The sequence below is a fragment of the Balaenoptera ricei genome, chromosome 7, assembly GCF_028023285.1.
Source record: "Balaenoptera ricei isolate mBalRic1 chromosome 7, mBalRic1.hap2, whole genome shotgun sequence".
Lineage (NCBI taxonomy): Eukaryota > Metazoa > Chordata > Mammalia > Artiodactyla > Balaenopteridae > Balaenoptera > Balaenoptera ricei.
Window position 1 is genome coordinate 66,018,354 of NC_082645.1, and position 26,784 is coordinate 66,045,137.

The 26,784-nt window shown below is 38.4% G+C and overlaps 1 protein-coding gene across 1 annotated transcript; it reads right to left on the bottom strand.

Moving 5' to 3' along the window:
* Nucleotides 1-1,341: 1,341 nt before the first annotated feature.
* Nucleotides 1,342-26,198, bottom strand: LOC132368570 (cytochrome c 2). The gene is made up of 2 exons (XM_059927273.1): nucleotides 26,030-26,198; nucleotides 1,342-1,490 (listed from the first exon to the last, which is right to left on the bottom strand). The coding sequence occupies exons 1-2, from the start codon at nucleotides 26,196-26,198 to the stop codon at nucleotides 1,342-1,344; spliced, it is 318 nt and encodes a 105-aa protein (XP_059783256.1).
* Between the last annotated feature and the right edge of the window lie 586 nt (nucleotides 26,199-26,784).

The window sequence follows — 26,784 nt, forward strand, 5'->3', positions numbered from 1 at the left end:
CCCGCAGGGACACACTCTCCTATTCAGCACCGGCCCTGGGCTCCAGGAGGAGTTCATTGTCTCCCACTTGCCAGAGTATTAAGAGTGATCCCAGGCACTTAAATGATTTAGAGGAACCTTCTGGAAATCACAGCTTTTTCAACCACATTCCCCTCACTTTGGAAACTTTCTGACAGGAATATCTTCTCAGTAGTGGCATTTGCTAATAAGTTAACTAGCTAACATATTCCTATGATATGTTGAAAAGTCACCAAGAACTGGAGTAGAAGATCTAGGTTTTGGTTCTGGCACCAGATCTCTCTAAGTCTCCCTGTAGAAGGTAAACTTCACCTTACAGAGGTGTTGTTGTGAAGTGGAAATGAGATAATGAATATCTTATCCTCACCCAATATCACCCTGACCAGTCCATTATCCACCTCTTCGGTAAGGAAACAGCTTCTCCTTGTACAGGGCTGTATCGTTTGGGTGACAGAGTACTTGTAGGATTTCAAAGCCACTTCAGGGGCCATCTCAGAGCCACTGTTCCCTTCCACACGGGCCCTGTTGTGGACCTGCCCCACCATGCCTCATTCCCACTTACTGTGAAGTGGGAGGTCTTTCACATTTAGGGTGAGGGTTGTTTTTCTTTCTCCTTCTCTCTCAGGGTCCCTGCTATCCCTCCCTATAGTCCAGCCTTATATTACTCAGGATTAGAAGGGCATCATAAAAACATTAATTCAGAAAAAGAATGTTATGTGATATAAACGCATATTAACATGGAACATGCTTTTCTCCTTCTCTCTAGGTTTTATTTTATGTCACCCATGGTCAACAATTGGCTTTTTTTCCCCAATAATATTCCTAAGATAAGATCACATACTTGACTTCATTTTCCCTACTTCTTTTCCCTTAAAGTTACTTTAAGTATTGTCTATAATAAAAGGCAAACATATAACCAAACAGCTTAATGAAAATTAAACCTAATGTCTGCTATATTTACATTTAAATTGCAGAGAAATAAGTACGTGGAAGCTATCTCCATCATCAACAGCAGTTGCTAGGCCTATAAAATATTTGTGCATGTAGAGACTACTGAAGAGCAATAAGTTTCAGTTTCCTTCCCTCTCTTCCTCCATCCTGACCTTGTCCACATCCTTAGCGACCAGATAAAATCAAGCTCAGACTCTGAAGGACATTTGATCAGTAGATTACACACAACCAAAAATATCAACTTTTATTTTAAAATGTTAAACTTACTACAAGCTGATCAGGAAAGGTCAAATATGACTTCTTCAAACATGCAATATTTGAAATTGGAAAAATTTGGCTTACAGCTAATAATTTTTAAGTTGTAAGAGCATTTCATGAAGATGTTGCCTGTTTCAAATACTCAATAAGATCTTCTCTCTCACTCTTCTTTTTAAGACCAGCAAAGACCATTTTAGTTCCAGGGATATATTTCTTTGGGTTCTCCAAATATTCCATCAGAGTCTCCTCTCCCCAGATAACACCTATGAAGGTGAAAATTAAGCTTTAAGTTTGTGAAGTTACATTTGTAACGTTTACTTTCTGATGTGACCCACATTTGTGAACAAAAGATTACTCTTGGACTCAGTAGGAAGGTTATTACAACTGAGAATACTTAGTTTCTGACCTACAAGAAAATTCCAAAATTAGTCTTCGGTGATCTACTCTTGGGCTTCTTTGTAGAAATCCAAGGCTGTTTAAGATTATCTAAGGTACACCAATGAACTACCAACCCAGACATGTTGGGCCTAAGCAGTATGCCATCCTCCTAGAATCACAGAGAATTCCTTCTATCTTAGAGATCAATTAACCCAAATCCTCATTTTGCAGATGAGTAAATGATGACCCAAAGAGAGGATAATAACCTACCCTAAGATGACAAGGCTACATAGAGTAAAGAACTGGTGACTAGTAACTTATATTTCCATGTTGTTTTGTCTTTTTCCCAATCACACCAAGCTGCCTCTGTCAGGATCTCTATCAAAAACCTATGATTTCAGGAATCCAGTTTTACAATGAGAGAGAGAGAGGTTGCATCTAACGTTTTTCCTTTCTGAAGCCAGTTGAAAAGAACATGAACAAAGAGAAACAGAAATGCTAGTTCCACTTTCAATAAAATTTATGAGTGAGTGCCTCTACCACCAAACTTGATACAATTAGAAGACTACCAAGGACATAAAACCTGGACCAGAGTGAGAGGACACTTTTCACTAATTTCGAAAGAAGAGAAAAGTTCTCCAAAATAGGTGACAAATCCTGAGGGGCAGAGTCATAACCCTCTGTTTGGCCCAAAAAGAGTAGAGTACATATTGGCTGGCTGCAAAAGTCTCCCTAAATTCAATTTGATACCATGGAGGGCCAGGGGAGCCAGGAGTAAAGAAGAAAACACATCTTTAAAAGAAAGATTCTACCTTGTTATAGGATAAAAGAGAAACTTGAGGTGTTGGATAACCCTGGAGCTGCCAGCCTTTGTCAGCTGAAGAGCCAAATAACCCCGCAGCAAACATACACACATACATGTAGCTCTAACACCTAACTGTGGGTGAGGAAGATCTTATAACCAACTGGAACACTCAGACCCTCACTCTTACTGTCCTTCTGCAAATAACCAATCAAGGAAAAATTGTCCTAATCAAAAGATGAGTAGTAATCAGAAAGGAATCACCATGGAAGAGTACTGAAAACACACACACACAACATACACACACACAGCAGAAAGGAATATAAAAAAAAGTTAAATGAAATATACACAACAGAAATTATATACACTAAGCAGAAAAAATCAGGAGCACATTCCCATGGATTCAGAAAAGGTCTTTATTATTTGTAATGAGGTGGATGGACTTAGAGTCTGTCATACAGAGTGAAGTAAGTCAGAAAGAGAAAAACAAATACCGTATGCTAAAGCACATATATGGAATCTAAACAAACGGTACTGGGACCTCCCCTGTGGCACAGTGGTTAAGAATCCGCCTGCCAATGCAGGGACACAGGCCCTAGCCCGGGAGTATCCCACCTGCCGCAGAGCAACTAAGCCCATGCACCACAACTACTGAGCCTGTGCTCTAGAGCTCGTGAGACACAACTACTCAGCCCACGTGCCACAGCTACTGAAGCCTCTGTGCCTACAGCCCATGCTCCACAACAAGAGAAGCCACTGCAACGAGAAGCCAGTGCACTGCAACAAAGAGTAGCCCCCACTCAGTGCAACTAGAGAAAGCCGGCGCAGAACAACAAGGACCCAAATCAGCCAAAAATAAATAAATAAATAAAATGTAAAATAAATAAATAAATAAATTTATTTTTGAAAAATAAATAAATTTATTTTTGAAAAATTAATTTATTTTAAAAAAATAAATAAATAGGGCTTCCCTGGTGGCGCAGTGGTTGGGAGTCTGCCTGCCAATGCAAGGGGCACGGGTTCGAGCCCTGGTCTGGGAAGATCCCACATGCCGCGGAGCAACTAGGCCCGTGAGCCACAGCTACTGAGCCTGCGCGTCTGGAGCCTGTGCTCCGCAACAAGAGAGGCCGCGACAGTGAGAGGCCCGTGCACTGCGATGAAGAGTGGCCCCTGCTCGCCGCAACTAGAGAAAGCCCTCACACAGAAACGAAGACCCAACACAGCCAAAACTAACTAAATAAATAAATAAAAATTAAAAATAAATAAATAAATATGGGAACCTTTAAGATGATGGAGGAGTAAAACGTAGAGATCACCTTCCTCCCCACAAATACATCAAAAATACACCTACATGTGGAACAGCACCTACAGAACACCTACTGAACACTGGTAGAAGACCTCAGCCTTCCAAAAGGCAAGAAACTCCCCACACACCTGGGTAGGGCAAAAGAAAAAGGAAAAAACAGAGACAAAAGAACAGGGACGGGACCTGCACCTCAGGGAGAGAGCTGTGAAGGAGGAAAAGTTTCCACACACTAGGAAGCCCCTTCACTGGCGGAGACGGGGGGTGGGCGGGGGGGAAGCTTCAGAGCCACGGAGGAGAGCGCAGCAACAGGGGTGCAGAGGGCAAAGCGGAGAGATTCCCAGAGAATCAGTGCTGACCAGCACTCACCAGCCTGAGAGTCTTGTCTGCTCACCAGCCGGGACAGGTGTGGGCTGGGAGCTGAGGCTCGGGCTTCAGAGGTCAGGTACCAGGGAGAGGACTGGGGTTGGCTGCGAGAACACAGCCTGAAGGAGGATAGTGCACCACGGCTAGCTGGGAGGGAGTCCAGGAAAACCTCTGGACCTGCCTAAGAGGCAAGAGACCACTGTTTCGGGGTGCGCAAGGAGAGGGGATTCAGAGCACCGGCTAAACAAGCTCCAGTGACGGGCGTGAGCCGCGGCTATCAGCACAGACACCAGAGACGGGCATGAAATGCTAAGGCTGCTGCTGCAGCCACCAAGAAACCTGTGTGCAAGCACAGGTCACTATCCACACCTCCCCACCCAGGAGCCTGTGCAGCCTGCCACTGCCAGGGTCCCGTGACCCAGGGATCACTTCTTGAGGCAAGCACATGGCACGCCTCAGGCTGTAGCAATGTCACGCCAGCCTCTGCTGCCTCAGGCTCCCGCCGCATTCCATACCCCTCCCTCCCCCCGGCCTGAGGGAGCCAGAACCCCCTAATCAGCTGCTACTTTAACCCCATAATGTCTGAGCGGGAACAGATGCCCTCAGGCGACCTACATGCAGAGGTGGGGCCAAATCCAAAGCTGAACCCCAGGAGCTGTGCGAACAAGAAGACAAAGGGAAATTTCTCCCAGCAACCTCAGGAGCAGCAGATTAAAGTTCCACAATCACCTTGATGTACCCTGCATCTGTGGAATACCTGAATAGACAAGGAATCATCCCAAAACTGAGGCGGTGGACTTTGGGAGCAACTATAGACTTGGGGTTTGCTTTCTGCATCTAATTTGTTTCTAGTTTTATGTTTGTCTTAGTTTAGTATTTAGAGCTTATTATCATTGGTAGATTTGTTTATTGATTTGGTTGCTCTCTTCCTTTTTTGTTTTTATAAATATATATATATTTTTTCCTTTTTCTCTTTTTGTGAGTGTGTAACTGTATTCTTCTTTGCGTGATTGTCTCTGTATAGGTTTACTTTTACCATTTGTCCTAGGGTTCTGCCTGTCTGGTTTTTCATCTTAGTATAGATTTTAGCACTTGTTATGATTGGTGGGTTTGTTTTGTGGTTTGGTTTCTCTCTTCTTTCTTTTATTATTTTTTTAAATTTTTAATAATATTTTTTATTTTAATAACTTTATTTTATTTTTTTTTATTTCTTTTTTTCTTTATTTCTTTCTTTCTTTTTCTCCCTTTTCTTCTGAGTCGTGTGGCTGACAAGGTCTTGGTGCTCTGGCCAGGTGTCAGGCCTGAGCCTCTGAGGTGGGAGAGCTGAGTTCAGGACATTGGTCTACCAGAGACCTCCCGGCCCCGTGTAATATCAAACGGCCAAAGCTCACCCAGAGATCTCCAACCCAACGCTAAGACCCAGCTCCACTCAACAACCAGCAAGCTACAGTGCTGGACACCCTATGCCAACCAACTAGCAAGACAGGAACACAACCCCACTCATTAGCAGAGAGGCTGCCTAAAATCATAATAAAGTCACAGACACCCCAGAACACACCACCAGACATGGACGTGCCCACCAGAAAGACAGGATCCAGCCTCATCCACCAGAACACAGGCACCAGTCCCCTCTACCCGGAAGCCTACACAACCCACTGAACCAACCTTACCCACTGGGGGGAAAAACCAAAAACAAGAGGAACTATGAACCTGCAGCCTGCAAAAAGGAGACCCCAAACACAGTAAGTTAAGCAAAATGGGAAGACAGAGAAATACACAGCAGATGAAGGAGCAAGGTAAAAACCCACCAGACCAAACAAATGAAGAGGAAATAGGAAGTTTACTTGAAAAAGAATTCAGAATAATGATCGTAAAGATGATCCAAAATCTTGGAAATAGAATGGAGAAAATACAAGAAACGTTTAACAAGGAACTAGAAGAACAAAAGAGCAAACAAACAATGATGAACAACACAATAAATGAAATTAAAAATTCTCTAGAAGGAATCAATAGCAAGATAACTGAGGAAGAAGAACAGATAAGTGACTTGGAAGATAAAATAGTGCAAATAACAACCGCAGAGCAGAATAAAGAAAAAGGAATGAAAAGAATTGAGACAGTCTCAGAGACCTCTAGGACAACATTAAATGTAACAACATTCGAATTATAGGGGTCCCAGAAGAAGAAGACAGAAAGAAAGGGACTGAGAAAATATTTGAAGAGATTATACTTGAAAACTTCCCAAATATGGGAAGGGAAATAATCAAGTCCAGGAAGCACAGAGACTCCCATACAGGACAAATCCAAGGAGAAACACGCCAAGACACATATTAATCAAGCTATCAAAAATTAAATACAAAGAAAACATATTAAAAGCAGCAAGGGAAAAACAACAAATAACATACAAGGGACTCCACATAAGGTTAACAGCTGAACTTTCAGCAGAAACTCTGCAAGCCAGAAGGCAGTGGCAGGACATAATGAAAGTGATGAAAGGGAAAAACCTACAACCAAGATTACTCTACCCAGCAAGGATCTCATTCAGATGCGACAGAGAAATTAAAAACTTTACAGACAAGCAAAAGCTAAGAGAATTCAGCACCACCAAACCAGCTTTACAACAAATGCTAAAGGAACTTCTCTAGGGAGGAAACACAAGAGAAGGAAAAGACCTACAATAACAAACCCAAAACAATTAAGAAAATGGTCATAGGAACATATATATCGATAACTACCAAAAATGTAAATGGATTAAATGCTCCAACCAAAAGACACAGACTGGCTAAATGAACACAAAAACAACACCTGTATAATGCTGTCTACAAGAGACCCACTTCAGACCTAGGGACACATACAGACTGAAAGTGAGGTGATGGAAAAAGATATTCCATGCAAATAGAAATCAAAAGAAAGCTGGAGTAGCAATTCTCGTATCAGACAAAATAGACTTTAAAAAAATACTATTATAAGAGACAAAGAAGGACACTACATAATGATCAAGGGATCAATCCAAGAAGATACAACAATTGTAAATATTTATGCACCCAACATAGGAACACCTCAATACATACGGCAAATGCTAACAGCCATAAAAGGGGAAACTGACATTAACACAATCATAGTAGGGGACTTTAACACCCCACTTTCACCAAAGGACAGGTCATCCAAAATGAAAATAAATAAGGAAACACAGGCTTTAAATGATACATTAAACAAGATGGACTTAATTGATATTTATAGGACATTCCAGCCAAAAACAACAGAATACACTTTCTTCTCAAGGGCTCACGGAACATTCTCCAGGATAGATCATATCTTGGGTCACAAATCAACCCTTGGTAAATTTAAGAAAATTGAAATCGTATCAAGTATCTTCTCTGACCACAGAGAAGAGATCATAGATCTCTCTAGTATCTATGAGACTAGATAACAATAACAGGAAAAAAACTGTAACAAATACAAACACATGGAGGCTAAACAATACACTACTAAGTAACCAAAAGATCACTGAAGAAATCCAAGAGGAAATCAAAAAACCTAGAAATAAATAACGATGGAAACACGATGACCCAGAACCTATAGGATGTAGCAAAAGTAGTTCTAAGAGGGAAGTTTACAGCAATACAATCCTACCTCAAGAAAGAAGAAACATCTCAAATAAACAACCTAACCTTACACCTAAAGGAACTAGAGAAAGAAGAACAAAAAAACCCCAATGTCAGCAGAAGGAAAGAAATCATAAAGATCAGATCAAAAAGAAATAAAAAAGAAATGAAGGAAATGATAGCAAAGATCAGTAAAACTAAAAGCTGGTTCTTTGAGCGGATAAACAAAATTGATAAACCACTAGCGAGACTCATCAAGAAAGAAAGGGAGAAGAGTCAAATCAACAGAATTAGAAAATGAAAAAGGAGGGAGGAACCAAGATGGCAGAGTAGAAGGACGTGCTCTCACTCCCTCTTGCGAGAACACCAGAATCACAACTAGCTGCTGGACAATCATTGACAGGAAGACACTGGAACTCACCAAAAAAGATACCCCACATCCAAAGACAAAGGAGAAGCCACAATGAGACGGTAGGCGGGGCACAATCAGAGTAAAATCAAATCCCATAACTGGTGGGTGGGTGACTCACAGACCGGCGAAAACTTATACCACAGAAGTCCACCCACTGGAGTGAAGGTTCTGAGCCCCACGTCAGGCTTCCCAACCTGGGGGTGTGGCAACGGGAGGAGGATTTCATAGAGAATCAGACTTTGAAGGCTAGTGGGAATTGATTGCAGGACTTTGACAGGACTGGGGGAAACAGAGACCCCATTCTGGGAAGGCACACACAAAATAGCGTGTGCATCGGGACCCAGGGGAAGGAGCAGTGACCCCGGGGGAGATTGAACCAGACCTACCTGCTAGTGTTGGAGGGTCTCCTGCAGAGGCGGGGGGTGGCTCTGTTTCACCATGGGACAAGGACACTGGCAGCAGAAGTTCTGGGAAGTACTCCTTGGCATGAGCCCTCCCAGAGTCTGTCATTAGCCCCACTAAAGAGCCCAGGTAGGCTCCAGTGTTGGGTTGCCTCAGGCAAAACAACCAACAGGGAGGGAACCCAGCCCCACCCATCAACAGTCAAGTGGATTAAAGTTTTACTGAGCTCTGACCACCACAGCAACAGTCAGTTCTACCCACCACCAGAGCCTCCCATCAAGCCTCTTAGATAGCCTCAACCACCAGTGGGCAGACAGCAGAAGCAAGAAAAACTACAATCCTGCAGCCTGTGGAACAAAAACCACATTCACAGAAAGACAGACAAGATGAAAAGGCAGAGGGCTATGTACCAGATGAAGGAACAAGATAAAACCCCAGAAAAACAACTAAATGAAGTGGAGATAGGCAGCCTTCCAGAAAAAGAATTCAGAATAATGATAGTGAAGATGATCCAGGACCTCGGAATAAGAATGGAGGCAAAGATCGAGAAGATGCAAGAAATGTTTAACAAAGACCTAGAAGAATTAAAGAACAAACAAAGAGAGATGAACAATACAATAACTGAAATGAAAACTACACTAGAAGGAATCAATAGCAGAATAACTGAGGCAGAAGAACAGATAAGTGACCTGGAAGACAGAATGGTGGAATTCACTGCTGCGGAACAGACTACATAAAAAAGAATGAAAAGACATGAAGACAGCCTAAGAGACCTCTGGGACAACATTAAATGCAACAACATTCCCATTATAGGGATCCCAGAAGGAGAAGAGAGAGAGAAAGGATCAGAGAAAATATTTGAAGAGATTATAGTCGAAAACTTCCCTAACATGGGAAAGGAAATAGCCACCCAAGTCCAGGAAGTGCAGAGAGTCCCATACAGGATAAACCCAAGGAGAAACACGCCAAGACACATATTAATCAAACTGGCAAAACTTAAAGACAAAGAAAAATTATTTAAAGCAGCAAGGGAAAAATGACAAATAACATACAAGGGAACTCCCATAAGGTTAACAGCTGGTTTCTCAGCACAAACTCTGCAAGCCAGAAGGGAGTGGCATGATATACTTAAAGTGATGAAAGGGAAGAACCTACAACCAAGATTACTCTACCCAGCAAGGATCTCATTCAGATTTGATGGAGAAATCAAAAGCTTTACAGACAAGCAAAAGCTAAGAGAATTCAGCACCACCAAACCAGCTCTTCAACAAATGCTAAAGGAACTTCTCTAAGTGGGAAGCACAAGAGAAGAAAAGGACCTACAAACACAAACCCAAAACAATTAAGAAAAGGGTCATAGGAACATACTTATCAATAATTACGTTAAACATGAATGGATTAAATGCTCCAACCAAAAGACACAGGCTTGCTGAATAGATACAAAAACAAGACCCATATAGATGCTGTCTACAAGAGACCCACTTCAGACCTAAGGACACATACAGACTGAAAGTGAGGGGATGGAAAAAGATATTCCATGCAAATGGAAATCAAAAGAAAGCTGGAGTAGCAATACTCATATCAGATAAACTAGACTTTAAAATAAAAAATGTTACAAGAGACAAGGAAGGACACTACATAATGATCAAGGGATCAATCCAAGAAGAAGATATAACAATTATAAATATATATGCACCCAACATAGGAGCACCTCAATACATAAGGCAACTGCTAACAGCTATAAAAGAGGAAATTGACAGTAACACAATAATAGTGGGGGACTTTAACACCTCACTTACACCAATGGACAGATCATCCAAAATGAAAATAAATAAGGAAACACAAGCTTTAAATGACACAATAGACCAGATAGATTTAATTGATATTTATAGGACATTCCATCCAAAAACAGCAGATTACACTTTCTTCTCAAGTGCACACGGAACATTCTCCAGAATAGATCACATCTTGGGTCACAAATCAAGCCTCAGTAAATTTAAGAAAATTGAAATCATATCAAGCATCTTTTCTGACCACAAAGCTATGAGATTAGAAATGAATTACAGGGAAAATAACGTAAAAAACACAAACACATGAAGGCTAAACAATACGTTCCTTAATAACCAAGAGATCATTGAAGAAATCAAAGAGGAAATCAAAAAATACCTAGACACAAATGACAATGAAAACACGACGATCCAAAACCTATGGGATGCAGCAAAAGCAGTTCTAAGAGGGAAGTGTATAGCTATACAAGCCTACCTAAAGAAACAAGAAAAATCTCAAGTAAACAATCTAACCTTACACCTAAAGCAACTAGAGAAAGAAGAACAAACAAAACCCAAAGTTAGCAGAAGGAAAGAAATCATAAAGATCAGAGCAGAAATAAATGAAATAGAAACAAAGAAAACAATAGCAAAGATCAATAAAACTAAAAGCTGGTTCTTTGAGAAGATAAACAAAATTGATAAGCCATTATCCAGACTCATCAAGAAAAAGAGGGAGAGGACTCAAATCAATAAAATTAGAAATGAAAAAGGAGAAGTTACAACAGACACTGCAGAAATACAAAGCATCCTAAGAGACTACTACAAGCAACTCTATGCCAATAAAATGGACACCCTGGAAGACATGGAAAAATTCTTAGAAAGGCACAACCTTCCGAGACTGAACCAGGAAGAAATAGAAAATATAAACAGACCAATCACAAGCACTGAAATTGAAACTGTGATTAAAAATCTTCCAAAAAACAAAAGCCCAGGACCAGATGGCTTCACAGGCAAATTATATCAAACATTCAGAGAAGACCTAACACCTATCCTTCTCAAACTCTTCCAAAGTATAGCAGAGGGAGGAACACTCCCAAACTCATTCTACAAGGCCACCATCACCCTGAGACCAAAACCAGACAAAGATGTCACAAAAAAAGAAAACTACAGGCCAATATCACTGATGGAACATAGATGTAAAAATCCTCAACAAAATAGTAGCAAACACAATCCAACAACACATTAAAAGGATCATACACCATGATCAAGTGGGATTTATGCCAGGAATGCAAGGATTCTTCAGTGTATGCTAATCAATCAATGTGATAAACCATATTAACAAATTGAAGGAGAAAAACCATATGATCATCTCAGTAGATGCCAAAAAGCTTTCGACAAAATTCTACACCCATTTATGATAAAAACCCTCCAGAGAGTAGGCATAGAGGGAACTTACCTCAACATAATAAAGGCCATATACGACAAACCCACAGCAAATATCATTCTCAATGGAGAGAAACTGAAAGCATTTCCTCTAAGATCAGGAACCAGACAAGGATGTCCACTCTCACCACTGTTATTCAACATAGTTTTGGAAGTCCTAGCCATGGCAATCAATGAAGAAAAAGAAATAAAAGGAATACAAATTGGAAAAGAAGAAGTAAAACTGTCACTGTTTGCAGACGACATGATACTATACATAGAGAATCCTAAAGATGCTACCAGAAAACTACTAGAGCTAATCAATGAATTTGGTAAAGTTGCAGGATACAAAAGTAATGCACAGAAATCTCTTGCATTCCTATACACTAATGATGAAAAATCTGAAAGAGAAATTAAGGAAACACTCCCATTTACTATTGCAAACAAAGAATAAAATACCTAGGAATAAACCTACCTAGGGAGACAAAAGACCTGTATGCAGAAAACTATAAGACACTGATGAAAGAAATTAAAGATGATACCAACAGATGGAGAGATATACCATGTTCTTGGATTGGAAGAATCAATATTGTGAAAATGACTATACTACCCAAAGCAATCTACAGATTCAATGCAATCCCTATCAAATTACCAATGGCATTTTTTACGGAACTAGAACAAATCATCTTAAAATTTGTATGGAGACACAAAAGACCCCGAAAAGCCAAAGCAGTCTAGAGGGGAAAAAACGGAGCTGGAGGAATCAGACTCCCTGACTTCAGACTATACTACAAAGCTACAGTAATCAAGACAATATGGTACTGGCACAAAAACAGAAACATAGATCAAGAAACCAGGAAAGAAAGCCCAGAGATAAACCCACGCACCTATGCTCAACTAATCTATGACAAAGGAGGCAAAGATATACAATGGAGAAAGGACAGTCTCTTCAATAAGTGGTTCTGGCAAAACTGGACAGCTACATGTAAAAGAATGAAAATAGAACACTCCCTAACATTATATACAAGAATAAACTCAAAATGGATTAAAGACCTAAATGTAAGGCCAGACACTATAAAACTCTTAGAGGAAAACATAGGCAGAACACTCTATGACATAAATCACAGTAGGATCCCTTTTGACCCACCTCCTAGAGAATTGGAAATAAAAATAAAAATAGGGGCTTCCCTGGTGGCGTAGTGGTAGAGAATCTGCCGGCCAATTCAGGGGACACGGGTTCGAGCCCTGGTCTGGGAAGATTTCACATGCCACAGAGTGGCTGGGCCTGTGAGCCACAATTACTGAGCCTGCCCGTCTGGAGCCTGTGCTCCGCAACAAGAGAGGCTGCGATAGTGAGAGGTCCGTGCACCGCGATGAAGAGTGGCCCCCGCTTGCCACAACTAGAGAAAGCCCTCGCACAGAAACGAAGATCCAACACAGCCATAAATAAATAAATAAATAAATAAATAAATTTATTTTAAAAAAATAAAATAAATAAATAAATAAAAATAAATAGGACCTAATGAAACTTAAAAGCTTTTTTGCACAGCAAAGGAAACCATAAACAAGATGAAAAGACAACCCTCAGAATGGGAGAAAATATTTGCAAACGAAGCAACTACAAAGGATTAATCTCCAAAATATACAAGCAGCTCATGCAGCTCAATATCAAAAAAAGAAACAACCCAATCCAAAAATGGGCAGAAGACCTAAATAGACATTTCTCCAAAGAAGATAATACAGATTGCCAACAAACGCATGAAAGGATGCTCAACATCATTAATCATTAGAGAAATGTAAATCAAAACTACAATGCGATATCATCTCACACCGGTCAGAATGGCCATCATCAAAAAATCTACAAACAATAAATGCTGGAGAGGGTGTGGAGAAAAGGGAACCCTCATACACTGTTGGTGGGAATGTAAATTGATACAGTCACTATGGAGAACAGTAGGAAGGTTCCTTAAAAAACTAAAAATAGAACTACCATATGACCCAGCAATCCCACTACTGGGCATATACTCTGAGAAAACCGTAATTCAAAAAGAGTCATGTATCACAATGTTCACTGTAGCTCTATTTACAATAGCCAGGACATGGAAGCAACCTAAGTGTCCATCAATAGATGAATGGATAAAGAAGGTGTGGCACATATATACAATGGATTATTACTCAGCCATAAAAAGAAACGAAACTGAGTTACTTGTAGTGAGGTGGATGGACCTAGAGTCTGTCATACAGAGTGAAGTAAGTCAGAAAGAGAAAAACAAATACCGTGTGCTAACACATATATACGTAATCTAAAAAAAAAAAAAAAAATGGTCATGAAGAACCTAGGGGCAAGATGGGAATAAAGACGCAGACCTACTAGAGAATGGACTTGAGGACACGGGGAGGGGGAAGGGTAAGCTGGGACAAAGTGAGAGAGTGGTAGTGTATATGTGGACATATATACACTACCAAATGTAAAATAGCTAGTGGGAAGCAGTCGCATAGCACAGGGAGATCAGCTCGGTGCTTTGTGACCAGCTAGAAGGGTGGGATAGGGAGGGTGGGAGGGAGGGAGATGCAAGAGGGAAGAGATATGGGGATATATGTATATGTATAGCTGATTCACTTTGTTAAAAAGCAGAAACTAACACACCATTGTAAAGCAATTATACTCCAATAAAAATGTTAAGAAAAAAAAAAATCCTGAATCTGCCAATTGGAAGAACACATGTCCCAGGAAAATCTGAAACAGATAAACCAAGGCTTATACACAGCCTAGTAAATTACTAAATTTCAATACGAAGTTTACTGAAACTTAGGGGGAAAAGAGTAAAATAAAAATAAAACCAAGTAACTTATAATGGAAAACAATCAGCCTGGCTTCAGATTTCTCCAAAGAAAAATTCAACATGAAGCATACGAAATCCTGAGGAATTAAAAGTATCATCCAATCATTTTACGTCTAGCCAAACAATTCAAGTGTAATGGGAATCCATCGATCTTTTCAAACGTCAAGAACTGGGGTAATATGGTTCCAGTAATTCTTTCTTGGCATAACTACTGATAGATAATCTTCTACCAACCAAAAAATAAATATAGACACTGTGGTAAAAGCTGGGAATAAGCACTAATACAATCTAAATGTAGGACAATGTTAAAGCAACTGTGGTAATTATAGTTACATAGGATATAAATTATACGTATCATGTCAAAGCAGAAATAACAACATAAGTAGCTCAGTTAAGAGTATGAAAAAATCAACCACTTTGATTCCCTTATCCTTCAGAGTGAAGAATAGACAGATATTGCTTAAAGTATTTAAATAAAATAATAGAGGCATACAATATAACTTAAAGTATGAATACAGCCACTAAAATTATAAAGAATAATACTACCATATAAAATTAGTTGGTAAAGGGAAAGGAATAGGGGAGGATAGGGAGACATGAATATACATAATTTCCTATCACTCATACTGGGAAGTATCCTTTTGAACTATCTGAATTTTCATATAATATAAATGGATTTCAAAATATTTTTTAAATTATTAGTACATTTATAATTTTATGTGTCCTACTGCTTATTTTAACAGATCTGACATGACAAAAGGAAAATGATAAAAATTAATAATAATAATAAGTTAGTTCAGCAAATATGTTAACCCCATGATATGATTTCATTAAAGGCCGAAGAAGACCTGAGTCTGAATCTTAGTCATATCACTTGTTAGCACACAACCCTGGGCAAATCATGAGTTAATTCGATTTGTTTCAATTATCATTGCCCCCAAAATGCAAACGGCATATAGTTATTCAATAATATGTATAAAGTACTATTCTCAAAAGAAAAATTGTATCCATTTACTGATGTTTAAAAAAAAAAAACAATAAAGATGCTCAACATCACTATCTTTAGGGAAATGCAAACCAAAACCACAAGGAGATATCACTTCACACCCATTAGGAAAGCTATTATCAACAAACAAACAAAAAACAAAATAACAAGTGTTATCTGAGATGTGGAGAACTTGGAATCCTTACGTATTGCTGGTGGGAACATAAAATGATAGAGCCCTTATGGAAAATGGTACAGCTATTTCTCAAAAAATTAAACTCAGAATTTTCATATGATTCAGCAATTCCACTTCTGGGTATTACACCCAAAGGAAATGAAAGCACGAACATGAACAAATATTTATATCCCATGTTTATAGCATCATTATTCATAATAGCCAAAATTGGAAGTAACCAGAGTGTCCACTGATTGATAAACAAAATGTGGTATATACATACAATGGAATATCATTTAGCCTTTAAATGGATGGAAATTATGACACATGGAACAACATGAATAAACCCTAAAGACATTATGCTACATGAAATAAGCTAGTCACAAGAAGACAAATACTATGTGACTACATTTATATGAGGTACCTAGAGTAGTCAAATTCAGAGACAAAATAGAATGGGGGATTCCAGGGCCTGTTTAATGGGTACAGAGTTTCAGTTTGGGAAGATAAAAAACTTCTGGAGATGGATGGTGGTGATGGTTGCAGAACAATGTGAATGTGCTTAATGCTACAGAACTGTACACTTAAAAATGGTTAAAATGGTAAATGTTATGTTATACATATTTAGCTACAATTTTTTAAAACCACACAATATAAAATTATTGCCACAATCATGAATTTTGTAAAACTATACTCTAAGCAAGTCATATGGAACAATCTTCTTTAAAATATGAGAATTTCCTTATTCTTTTGAAAACTAAAATGGTGTAATTATTTCCAACAGAAATACCATACATGGAAAATAAACTATGGTTGACAGTTTTCCAGAATTTGTATTAAAACTGAACTACTGACTTCTTGGCTCTTCTTATCAAGTCTGTCTTTGATCAAGCTGTCCTAAAGTATTTTTTAAATCTTTATTTATTCTAAATAATATTATTTTAAAACCCTGTTCAATTAACCTAGTAAGCTACTTACATTATTTTTTCCAGCTTTACTGAGATATAACTGATATATAACATTCTATAAATTTAAGGTGTACAATATGTTAATTTGATACATTTATATATTGCAAAATCATTACCACCATAGCATTAGCAGAAACCTCCATCCCATCACATAATTACCATTTCTTCTTTGTAGTGAGAACATTTAAGATATACTCTCTTAGCAACTTTCAAGTATATAATACAGTATTATTAGCTATAATCACCATGTTATACATCAGATACCCAGAACTTGTTAATCCTATAGCTGGAAGTTTGTACCCTTTGACCAATATCTCCCCATTACCCTAACTCCCCACCCTTGGTCACTACCCCTCTACTTTCTATTTTTCTAAGCTTGGCTCTTTTAGATTCCACATATAAGTGGTATTATACAGTATTTGTCTTTCTCTGTCTGACTTATTTCACTTAGCATAATGCCCTCAACGTTCATCCAAGTTGTTGTAAATAGCAGGATTTCTTTCTTTCTCATGGTTGAATAATATTCTATTGTGTATATACAGTACATCTTCTTTATTCATTCATCCACTGATGGACTCTTAGGATATTTCAATATCTTGGCTATTGTAAATAATGCTGTAATGAACATGGTGGTGCAGATATCTCTTCAAGATTCTGTTTTCATTTCCTTTGAATATATACCCAGAAGTGGGATTACTGGATCATATGGTAGGTCTATTTTTAACTTTTTGAGGAAACTACATATTTTTTCCACAGTGGCTTACCAATTTGCATTCCCACCAACAGTGTAAAAGGGTTCCCTTTCCTCCACATCCTTCCCAATAATTGCTATTTCCTGTCTTTTGATAAAAGCCATTCTAACAGGTGTAAGGTGATAATCTCATTTTCATTGCCGTGATTATTAGTAATGATGTGCACCTTTTCATGTATCTGTTGGCCATCTATATGTCTTCTTTGGAAAAATGTCTATTCAGTTCCTCTGTACATTTTTTAATCTGGTTGGTTTTTTCTCTATTGAGTTGTATGAGTTCTTTATATATTTTAGATATTTACCCTTTATCAGATATATGATTTGCAAATATGTTCTCCCATTCAGTAGGTTGCCTTTTAATTTTGTTGACTGTTTCTTTTGATGTGCAGAACCTTTTTAGTTTAATATAGTCCCATTTATTTATTTTTGCTCTTGTTGTTTGTGCTTTTGGTGTCATATCCAAAAAATCACTGTCAAGACCAATGTCAAGGAACTTTTCCCTATGTTTTCTTCTAGAAGTTTTATGGTTTCTGGTCTTGTGTTTAAATCTTTAATCCATTTCAAATTAATTTTTGTCAGTGGTGAACAATAAGAGTCTAATTTCATTCTGCTACTTATTATTCTTATTTCATTAGTAGAACTAACAAATAATAATATTATATCCCCAAATAAGTCATAAATATTAATTAAACAATCTGACTCAGGGAAATTTTATTTCTAATTATTAAATAATGTTAAAGCCAAGCCATATACAGCCTTTTATCTTTGATAAAAACCTATAATAAAAGATATATTTGTAATAAGCTTTAATATGATTTTAAATCAATGTTAATAAGCAAAAGTCTTTAAAATATTGGCAGCTAGAGGGACAAACATTAGGTTATAACTGTTCTAAAAATCAGGACTTCAAAAGTTGACTGCTCTTATAATAGGATAATAAAATAATAAAATGACACTATAGAAAAATATTACTTTAAAAGTTAAAGAGCCATATAAATGCACACAATAAATGCAAGTTTAAGACTGATTTATTCAATAGTCTATCAATTGTAAATCCTACTACAATAAATGCAATTCCATTCTCATACTAACTGCCTGGAGTTAGCACAGACCCCAAAGTCCACAACAAGACTGCCTCACTTCAGACACCAGTGGCAAGTTCAGGGTCCCCAGTCCATCCAAACTTCTAACCAACTGACTACAAATTTAAGGGTTCCCAGGACTCCCTTAGGTTTTATAATTTGCAAGAACAACTCACAGAACTCAGGAAAGCACTACTTAAAAATTACAGTTTTACTATAAAGGATACAAATCAGTACCAGCCAAATGAAGAGACCCAGATGGTGAGGTCTGGGAAAGTCACAAACACAGAGGTTCCTGGCCCCGGCCCTGTAGAATCATGACTCATCCCCCTCCAGTACATTGATGTGTTTACCAACCAGGAAGCTCAAGTAGAGCTTTCAGTTGAAAGTGGCCAGAGTTTTTATTGGGGTTTCATTACATAGGCATGATTGATTGAATCACTAGCCATGTGCTTGAACTCAATCTCCAGCCCCTGTCCTCTATCCTTGGAGGTCAGATTGATATCACCTAGCCCAAAGCCCCAGTTCTCTAATTACATGGTTGGCCTTTCCAGCTTGCCCAGTCCCCATCCTGAAACTATCAAGGAGCCTACCACAAGTCATCTCATTAGCATAAACACAGGCTGTAGTCCCAGAACCCAACCCTGAGTAACAAAGATGCTCCTATCACTGGGAAATTCCAAGGTTTCAGAGATCCCTCCCAGGAACCTGAGACAAAGACCAGACAATTCTTTTTTTTTTTTTTTTTAATTATTATTTATTTATTTATTTTTGGCTGTGTTGGCTCTTCGTTTCTGTACGAGGGCTTTCTCTAGTTGCAGCAAGTGGGGGCCACTCTTCATCGCGGTGCGCGGGCCTCTCACGTTGCAGAGCACAGGTTCCAGACGCGCAGGCTCAGTAGCGTGGCTCACGGGCCTAGTCGCTCCGCAGCATGTGGGATCTTCCCAGACCAGGGCTCGAACCCGTGTCCCCTGCATTAGCAGGCAGACTCTCAACCACTGCGCCACCAGGGAAGCCCGACAATTCTTTATTATAGAATATCTACTAACCAGCATTTCTGCATATACTAAATACAATGATATTGTATTACTAACAACTACACTGATGTTTAAGAAAGTGATAAACACCCTTGACTTGGCAAAGATTAAATTTTATTCCATGTTGTTTTAATATAAGTATTTTTATCAATTATCTATGTATTTATTTGACATGTATGTGGTCCTTTATTGTGGGTGTCCCCTGAATAAAGTTATGCTGAGACCCTAACCCCTGGTACCTCAGAATGTGGCTTTATTTGGAAATAAGGTCATTGCAGGTGTGTTTTAGTTAAGTTGAAAAGAGGTCACACTGAGTAAGATAGGTCTCTCAATCCAATTTTACTAGTATCCTTGTAAGAAGGCCATGTGAAGACAGAGACACACAGGGACAATATGACAATGAAGGTAGAGACTAGAGTTATGCAGCTGTAGGCCCAAAACACCAAGTTTACTGGCAAACCACCAGAAGCTAGGAAGAAGCAAGGGAAGATTGCCCTCAGGTTTCAGAAAGAGCATGGCCCTGCCAACAACTTGATTTTGCACTTCTAGCCTCCAGAACTATGAAGCCATAAATTTGCACTATTTTAAGCCACCTAATTTATAGTACTTGGTTACAGGAGCCCTAGGAAACTATTACCATCCTCAAATGCTAAGATGTAGCAGTAGTGCTCTAAAACAGACTTACCATATACTCCCCACGCCATCCTAGTTTGCTTGGACACCCAAGTCTAGGAACAAATGGCTTTGCCAGCTCTCCATCCTACTAAACTGTATTGCTCTCAAGGCTTTGAGAAAATGAAAAGTATCTTATTTTCACATACACAAAAAAACTGACAATCTAGACATGTGTGAACTTTGTTTTAATCAAGCCATTTGACTATCTATAAGTTTCTTTCCCCAAAATTCTAGGTAACAAAAATTTCTTTACATCTTATCTATCTGTAGTGTAAGTAACTGACAATTAGCCTTTTTGATTGTAATGTAAGTGCTGGACATTAAGCTTTTAATTGCTGAGGCATCCCCTTCAAATACATCCATCTTGAATAAATGCACTGCCAGCTATACAAGTAAAGAGTAAGGATGCCCACCCATGAAGTTCCCTTTTTTCAGAAAGGTAGACCCATATAACTGACCATTTGACTGACTGGCTTGCTTTTTCCCTTCCCATGCTTTAATTCCTGCTTTTATATTTTAAATTCACCAATAAAGAGTGAACCCACAAAACCCTAGGCACCCCACTCTCAACCCCAATAAAAGCAAAACCCCAAGCCCACGCTCTCTTTCTACCTGATACCGCACTGGGTAGCCCCATACATGCTGTGTACCCTCCAGGATCTGTGAGTAATAAACTTTGTTTTTTTCAAAGTTTCCTGATGGTTGTTGCTAAAGTAAAGTGCATCTTGCAATCATAATAAGAACCATAGCAATTATACTCCAATAAAGATGTTTAAAAAAAAAGACTGCTGATCACAGATCACCATAGCAAGTAAAATAATAATTTAAAAGTTTAAAATATTGTGAGAATTACCAAAATGTGACAGAGACACGAAGTGAGCAAATGCTGTTGGAAAAATGGTACTGAGAGACTTGCATGGTGCAGGGTTGCCACAAGCCTGCAACGTCTGCGAAGTGTAATAAAGGTATGCCTGTATAAGTTTCACAAAAACAAACAAAAACCGCAACAGACTGAAACCAACTGCAAACACTATCTTACTAGAAACATTAACACAGGTTGAAATAAATAGAATCCCTCTTTTGACAAAGTGTAAGCTACTATATGTGCACTCAAAAATAAAAAATAATGCACAAGATGCCAACTCACCTTATTAAAGCCTTTCTCCTGCAACATGGTCTGCAAAGCTCAATCAAATGAGGTACTTTAGTCTATACAAGCACTAAAAAACCTATTAAGAAATTTTTTTTTTTAAATTTTTACCCATTTATTCACTTATTTATGACTGTGTTGGGTCTTCGTTTCCGTGCGAGGGCTTTCTCTAGTTGCGGCAAGCGGGGCCGCTCCTCATCGCGGTGCGCGGGCCTCTCATTATCGCGGCCTTTCTTGTTGCGGAGCACAGGCTCCAGACGCGCAGGCTCAGCAATTGTGGCTCACGGGCCCAGTCGCTCCGCAGCATGTGGGATCCTCCCAGACCAGGGCCCGAACCCATGTCCCCTGCATTGGCAGGCAGACCCCCAACCACTGCGCCACCAGGGAAGCCCCAAGAAATTTTTAAATACTAAATTCAAATCACTTATGAAGAGGACTTACAGCTGCCAATAATTTATATTTAAAATTTCTCCAAACACCAAACCCAGATAAAGACATCACAAGAAAATTAAAAAACAAATATCTCTAATGCAAAAATCCTCAACAAAATACCAGCAAGCTAAATCCAACTGCCCTATTAAAAGAATAACACATTATGACCAAGTGAGATTTATCCCAGGAATGCAAGAATGGTTCAACACAAGAAAATCAACATAATATACCACATTAATAGAGCAAAAGGGAAAAAAAACACATGATTATCTCAACAGATGCAGAAAAAGCATTTAACAAAATCCAACACCTTTTCATGATAAAAACATCCAGCTATAGAAGGGACCTTGCTTAACATGAAAAACAGGATTTATGGAAAACCCACAGCTAGCACCATATTCAAGGTAAAAAACTGAAAGCTTTCCCCCTAAGATCAAGAACAAGACAAAGGGGCTTCCCTGGTGGCACAGTGGTTAAGAATCCGCCTGACAATGCGGGCGACACGGGTTCGATCCCTGGTCCGGGAACATCCCACGTGCCGCAGAGCAACTAAGCCCATGTGCCACAATTACTGAGCCTGCACTCTAGAGCCCACAAGCCACAACTACTGAGCCCGTGTGCCACAACTAATGAAGCCCACATGCCTAGAGCCAATGCTCCACAACACGAGAAGCCACCGCGACGAGAAGCCCGCACACCGCAACGAAGAGTAACCCCCACTTGCCGCAACATGAGAAAGCCCATGCGCAGCAACTAACACCGAACGCAGCCAAAAATAAGTAAATAAAATAAATAAATTAAAAAAGAAACCAAAAAACAAACAAGACAAGACAAAGATGCTCACTTTCCCCAGAGCTATTCAGAATTCTACCGGAAGTCCTAGCCAGAGCAATTAGGGAAGAATAAGAAATAAAAGCTACTCAGATTGGAAAGGAAGAACTAAAACTATCTCTATTCACAGGTGACATAATTCTCTATACAGAAAATTGTAAAGAATCCACAAAAAATCTACTAGAGCTAATAAATGAATTTAGCAAAGTTGCACAGTACAAGATCAACATACAAAGATCAGCTGTTTCTACACACAAGCAGTGAACAATCTGCAAAGGAAATTTTAAAAACAATTCTATTAATAATAGTACCTAAAAGAATAAAATAGGTAGGAATAAATTTAATCAAGGAGGTGAAAGACTTGCACACTGCAAATTACGAAATACTGCTCAATTTAAGAAGACCTAAATAATAGGAAAGGTATCCCATGTTCACAGAATGTAACATTAATAGTGTTAAAATGGCAATACTCCCCAAAGCAATCTTCAGATACAATGCAATCTCTATCAAAATTCCATAGGCGTTTTTTGCAGAAATGGAAAAGGTGATCTTCAAACTCATGGAATTGCAAAGGGCCCTGTATAGCCAAAACAATACTGAAAAATAAAAACACAGTTGGAGGGCTCATCCTTCCCAATTTCAAAATTTACTGCAAAGCTACAGTAATCAAAACAGTGTAGCACTAGTATAAGAATAGATGTACAGACAAATGGAAGAGAATTGAAAGTCCAGAAGTAAACCCTAACACATATGGCCAATTGATTTTCAACAAGGCTGTAAAATTATTTTTAACCATTCAACTGTAAAAGAATCTCTTCAACAAATGGTGCTAGGAAAACTAGATAACCACATGCAAAACAATGAAGTTGGACCACTACCTCACTCTATATAAAAAATTAATGATAATTAATTTTAATTAAAAGTAGGTCAGTGACCTAAATATCAATATGAGATAAAACTATAAAACTATTAGAAGAAAACATGGGGTAAATCTTTATGACCTTAGATTTCATGATAGATTCTTAGATTTTACACCCAAACACAAGCAACATCAACAACAAAAATAGATAAATGGACTTCATACAAATTAAAAATCACTGTTCATCAAAAGACATTATTTTAAAAAATGAAGACAATCTACAGAATAGGAGAAAATATTTGCAAGTCACTTATTTGATAAGGGTTTAGTGTCCAGAATACATAAAAAATCTTACAACTTGACAACAGAGGCAAACAACCCAAATAAAAAATGGGGAGAGAATATAAACAGACATTTTTCCAAAGAAAATATACAAATGGCCAACAAGCACATGAAACAATGCTCAGTATTATGCATCATTAAGGAAATACAAAGCAAACTCACCAGGCACCTCTTCATACCCACTAGGATGGCAATTAAAAAAAAAAAAGAAAGAAAAGAAAAGAACAAGTGTTGGTGACTATACAGAGAAATAAAAATCCTCCTACATTGCTGATGGAAAAGTAAAATGGTGCAGCCACTGTGGAAAACAATCTGACCTTTCCTCAAAAAGTTAAAGGTAGTTAACTGACCTAGCAATTCCACTCCTAGGTACAGATCAAAAGTAACTGAAAACAGGAACTTAAACGCTTTTTCACAAACGTTCATAGTAGCACTATTCACAATAGGTAAAAGGTGGAAACAATCCAAATGTCTATCAACTGATGAACGGATAAACAAATTGTGATATATACATACAATGGAATAGTATTCAGCCATAGAAAAGGAATGAAGTATTGATACATGCTTCAACTTCAATGAATCTTGAAAATATGCTAAGCAAAAGAAGCTAGACATAAAAGATCATGTATTACATGATTCCCTTTATATGAAATATCTGGAGTAGACAAATCCATAGAGACAGCAGGTAAGTGGTTACCAAAGGATGGGGGTAGGAGGATATGGAAAGTGATTAGTTAATGGGTACAGGGATTCTTCTGGGATAATGAAAAAGTTCTGAAACTAAAGAGAGGTGGTGATTGTACAACACTGTGAATACACTAAATGTTAGTGAATTTTACACTTTAAAATGGCTAATTGTATGTTATGTGAATTTCATCTCAATTAGAAAAATAGAAAGAAAAGTAAATAAAATAAAATAAAACAAAACAACGTAAAATAAAAACCTTTCCAAACAGTGGTGTAGTAGTGATCTGAAATTTGGGCCTGTAAGAAATGCTGAGATACCAAGAACAATTTTTTTTTTTAATTTTACATCTTTATTGGAGTAAAATTGCTTTACAATGTTGTGTTAGTTACTGCTGTACAACAAAGTGAATCAGCTATATGTATGCATATATCCCCATATCTCCTCCCTCTTGCGTCTCCCTCCCACCCTCCCTACCCCACCCCTCTAGGTGGTAACAAAGCACCAAGCTGATCTCTCTGTGCTATGCAGCTGCTTCCCACTAGCTATCTATTTTACATTTGGTAGTGTACATATGTCCATGCCACTCTCTCACTTCATCCCAGCTTACCCTTCCCCACCCACCCTGTCCTCAAGTCCATTCTGTACACCAAGAACAGCTTAAAAAATAGAGTTGTACCCTATTTTTAAGTGAATGCTAATTATATATGTAAATATATAGAGATATAGATATCTCCAAGAGTAATAAATTGCTTTGCAAAGATATTAGTCTTTTGCAACCATTTTGAATTTCAATCCTAAAATTAACTGTCATCTACACACTTTCCACCAACAAAGAAATGATTGAATATACTTTTTCAAACTATATAACATTCCCCACACCCTGCTAAGAATCACTACTAGAAATAAAAAATTGCCATTATGCCATTAAAACATGATTTTTTTTAATTTAGCTCATGCTTTTTCAAGATATACGTATTGCATAAAATGAAGTTCCTTGTATAGGCAAAAAATTTATGCCACAGAGGACTGCTAATTTCTCTGATCAAAAAGATGACCAGGCGCTTCCCTGGTGGTGCAGTGGTTGAGAGTCTGCCTGCCAATGCAGGGGACACGGGTTCGAGCCCTGGTCTGGGAAGATCCCACATGCCGCGGAGCAACTGGGCCCATGAGCCACAAGTACTGAGCCTGCGCGTCTAGAGCCTGTGCTCCGCAACAAGAGAGGCCGCGATAGTGAGAGGCCCGCGCACCGCAATGAAGAGTGGCCCCCGCTCGCCGCAACTAGAGAAAGCCCTCGCACAGAAACGAAGACCCAATGCAGCCAAGAATAAATAAATAAATTTATAAAAAAAAAAAAGATGACCAGTTATCCAAACACAGATCTTATGACATAAATCAATATTTCCATAATATAAACATGTGGATTTCATTTTTAATTCTGCAAATTAGGAAATTATTATATCAAATCCTGTGCCTTCTTCTTTGCTACAAAGCTTCTGGTTCTCTCCAACAATTGCCTAGTTTTTACCTTTGTTTTTGTTTGCATCGGTATAAGAAAATCCTGGTGCTTGTCCTGTTTTTCTGCCAAAAAGGCCCCAGAGGTTTGGACCAGTCTTGTGTTTTCCACCTTTTTCCACTGTGTGGCACTGAGCACATTTTTGAACAAAGATCTTCTTGCCTGCCTCAGCATTTGCCATTTTGTTCTACAATGAAACATTAAACCACAGACCAAAGAAAATATCAGATTTGCAAGGCTGGATAAAAGGGAATTTCATCACTTTGACTGAAGTGAATACTAATGATATTAAACGAAAATATAATTTAAAGCAGACATGCTTTAAATTCTGAGTGCTCAAAAACACAAACATATTATAGCATCCAATTTTATAAAGAATCATCTCACTTATCAGGTTTATTTTGAATTTCTAGCCATTGCTACTTCAGAAACTGCTGTTGGTATAAGCCTGGTTTTCCTTCAGCCTTCAAACAATTACAGTAATTTACCTAAGTCAACAATATTCTATTTTTCTTTTCACTTCCAAAAAGTAGAGGTACAAACAATGATGTGAAGCATATATGTCTAAATTGGTATTCCCTTACTTAAAAATAATCACATAACAAATTGGAAAGGTGATTAAATATGATATTTATTATGATTATTTACATGCCTGCAATAATAGACAAAACTATAAAATACCTTACAGAAATGAGGCCACAGAAAGCTACATGTAATACATAATTTCCTATTTACCTTACACTCTCAGCTGTAAACAAATCTACCAG

Bases quoted from the DNA above. Each gene is read 5' to 3' on its own strand.
- LOC132368570 (XM_059927273.1), bottom strand. From the start codon at position 26,198: ATGGCAAATGCTGAGGCAGGCAAGAAGATCTTTGTTCAAAAATGTGCT. The intron at 1,491-26,029 runs GTAAAAACTAGG...TCACCTTCATAG, and splicing joins CGATGCAAACAAAAACAAAG to GTGTTATCTGGGGAGAGGAG.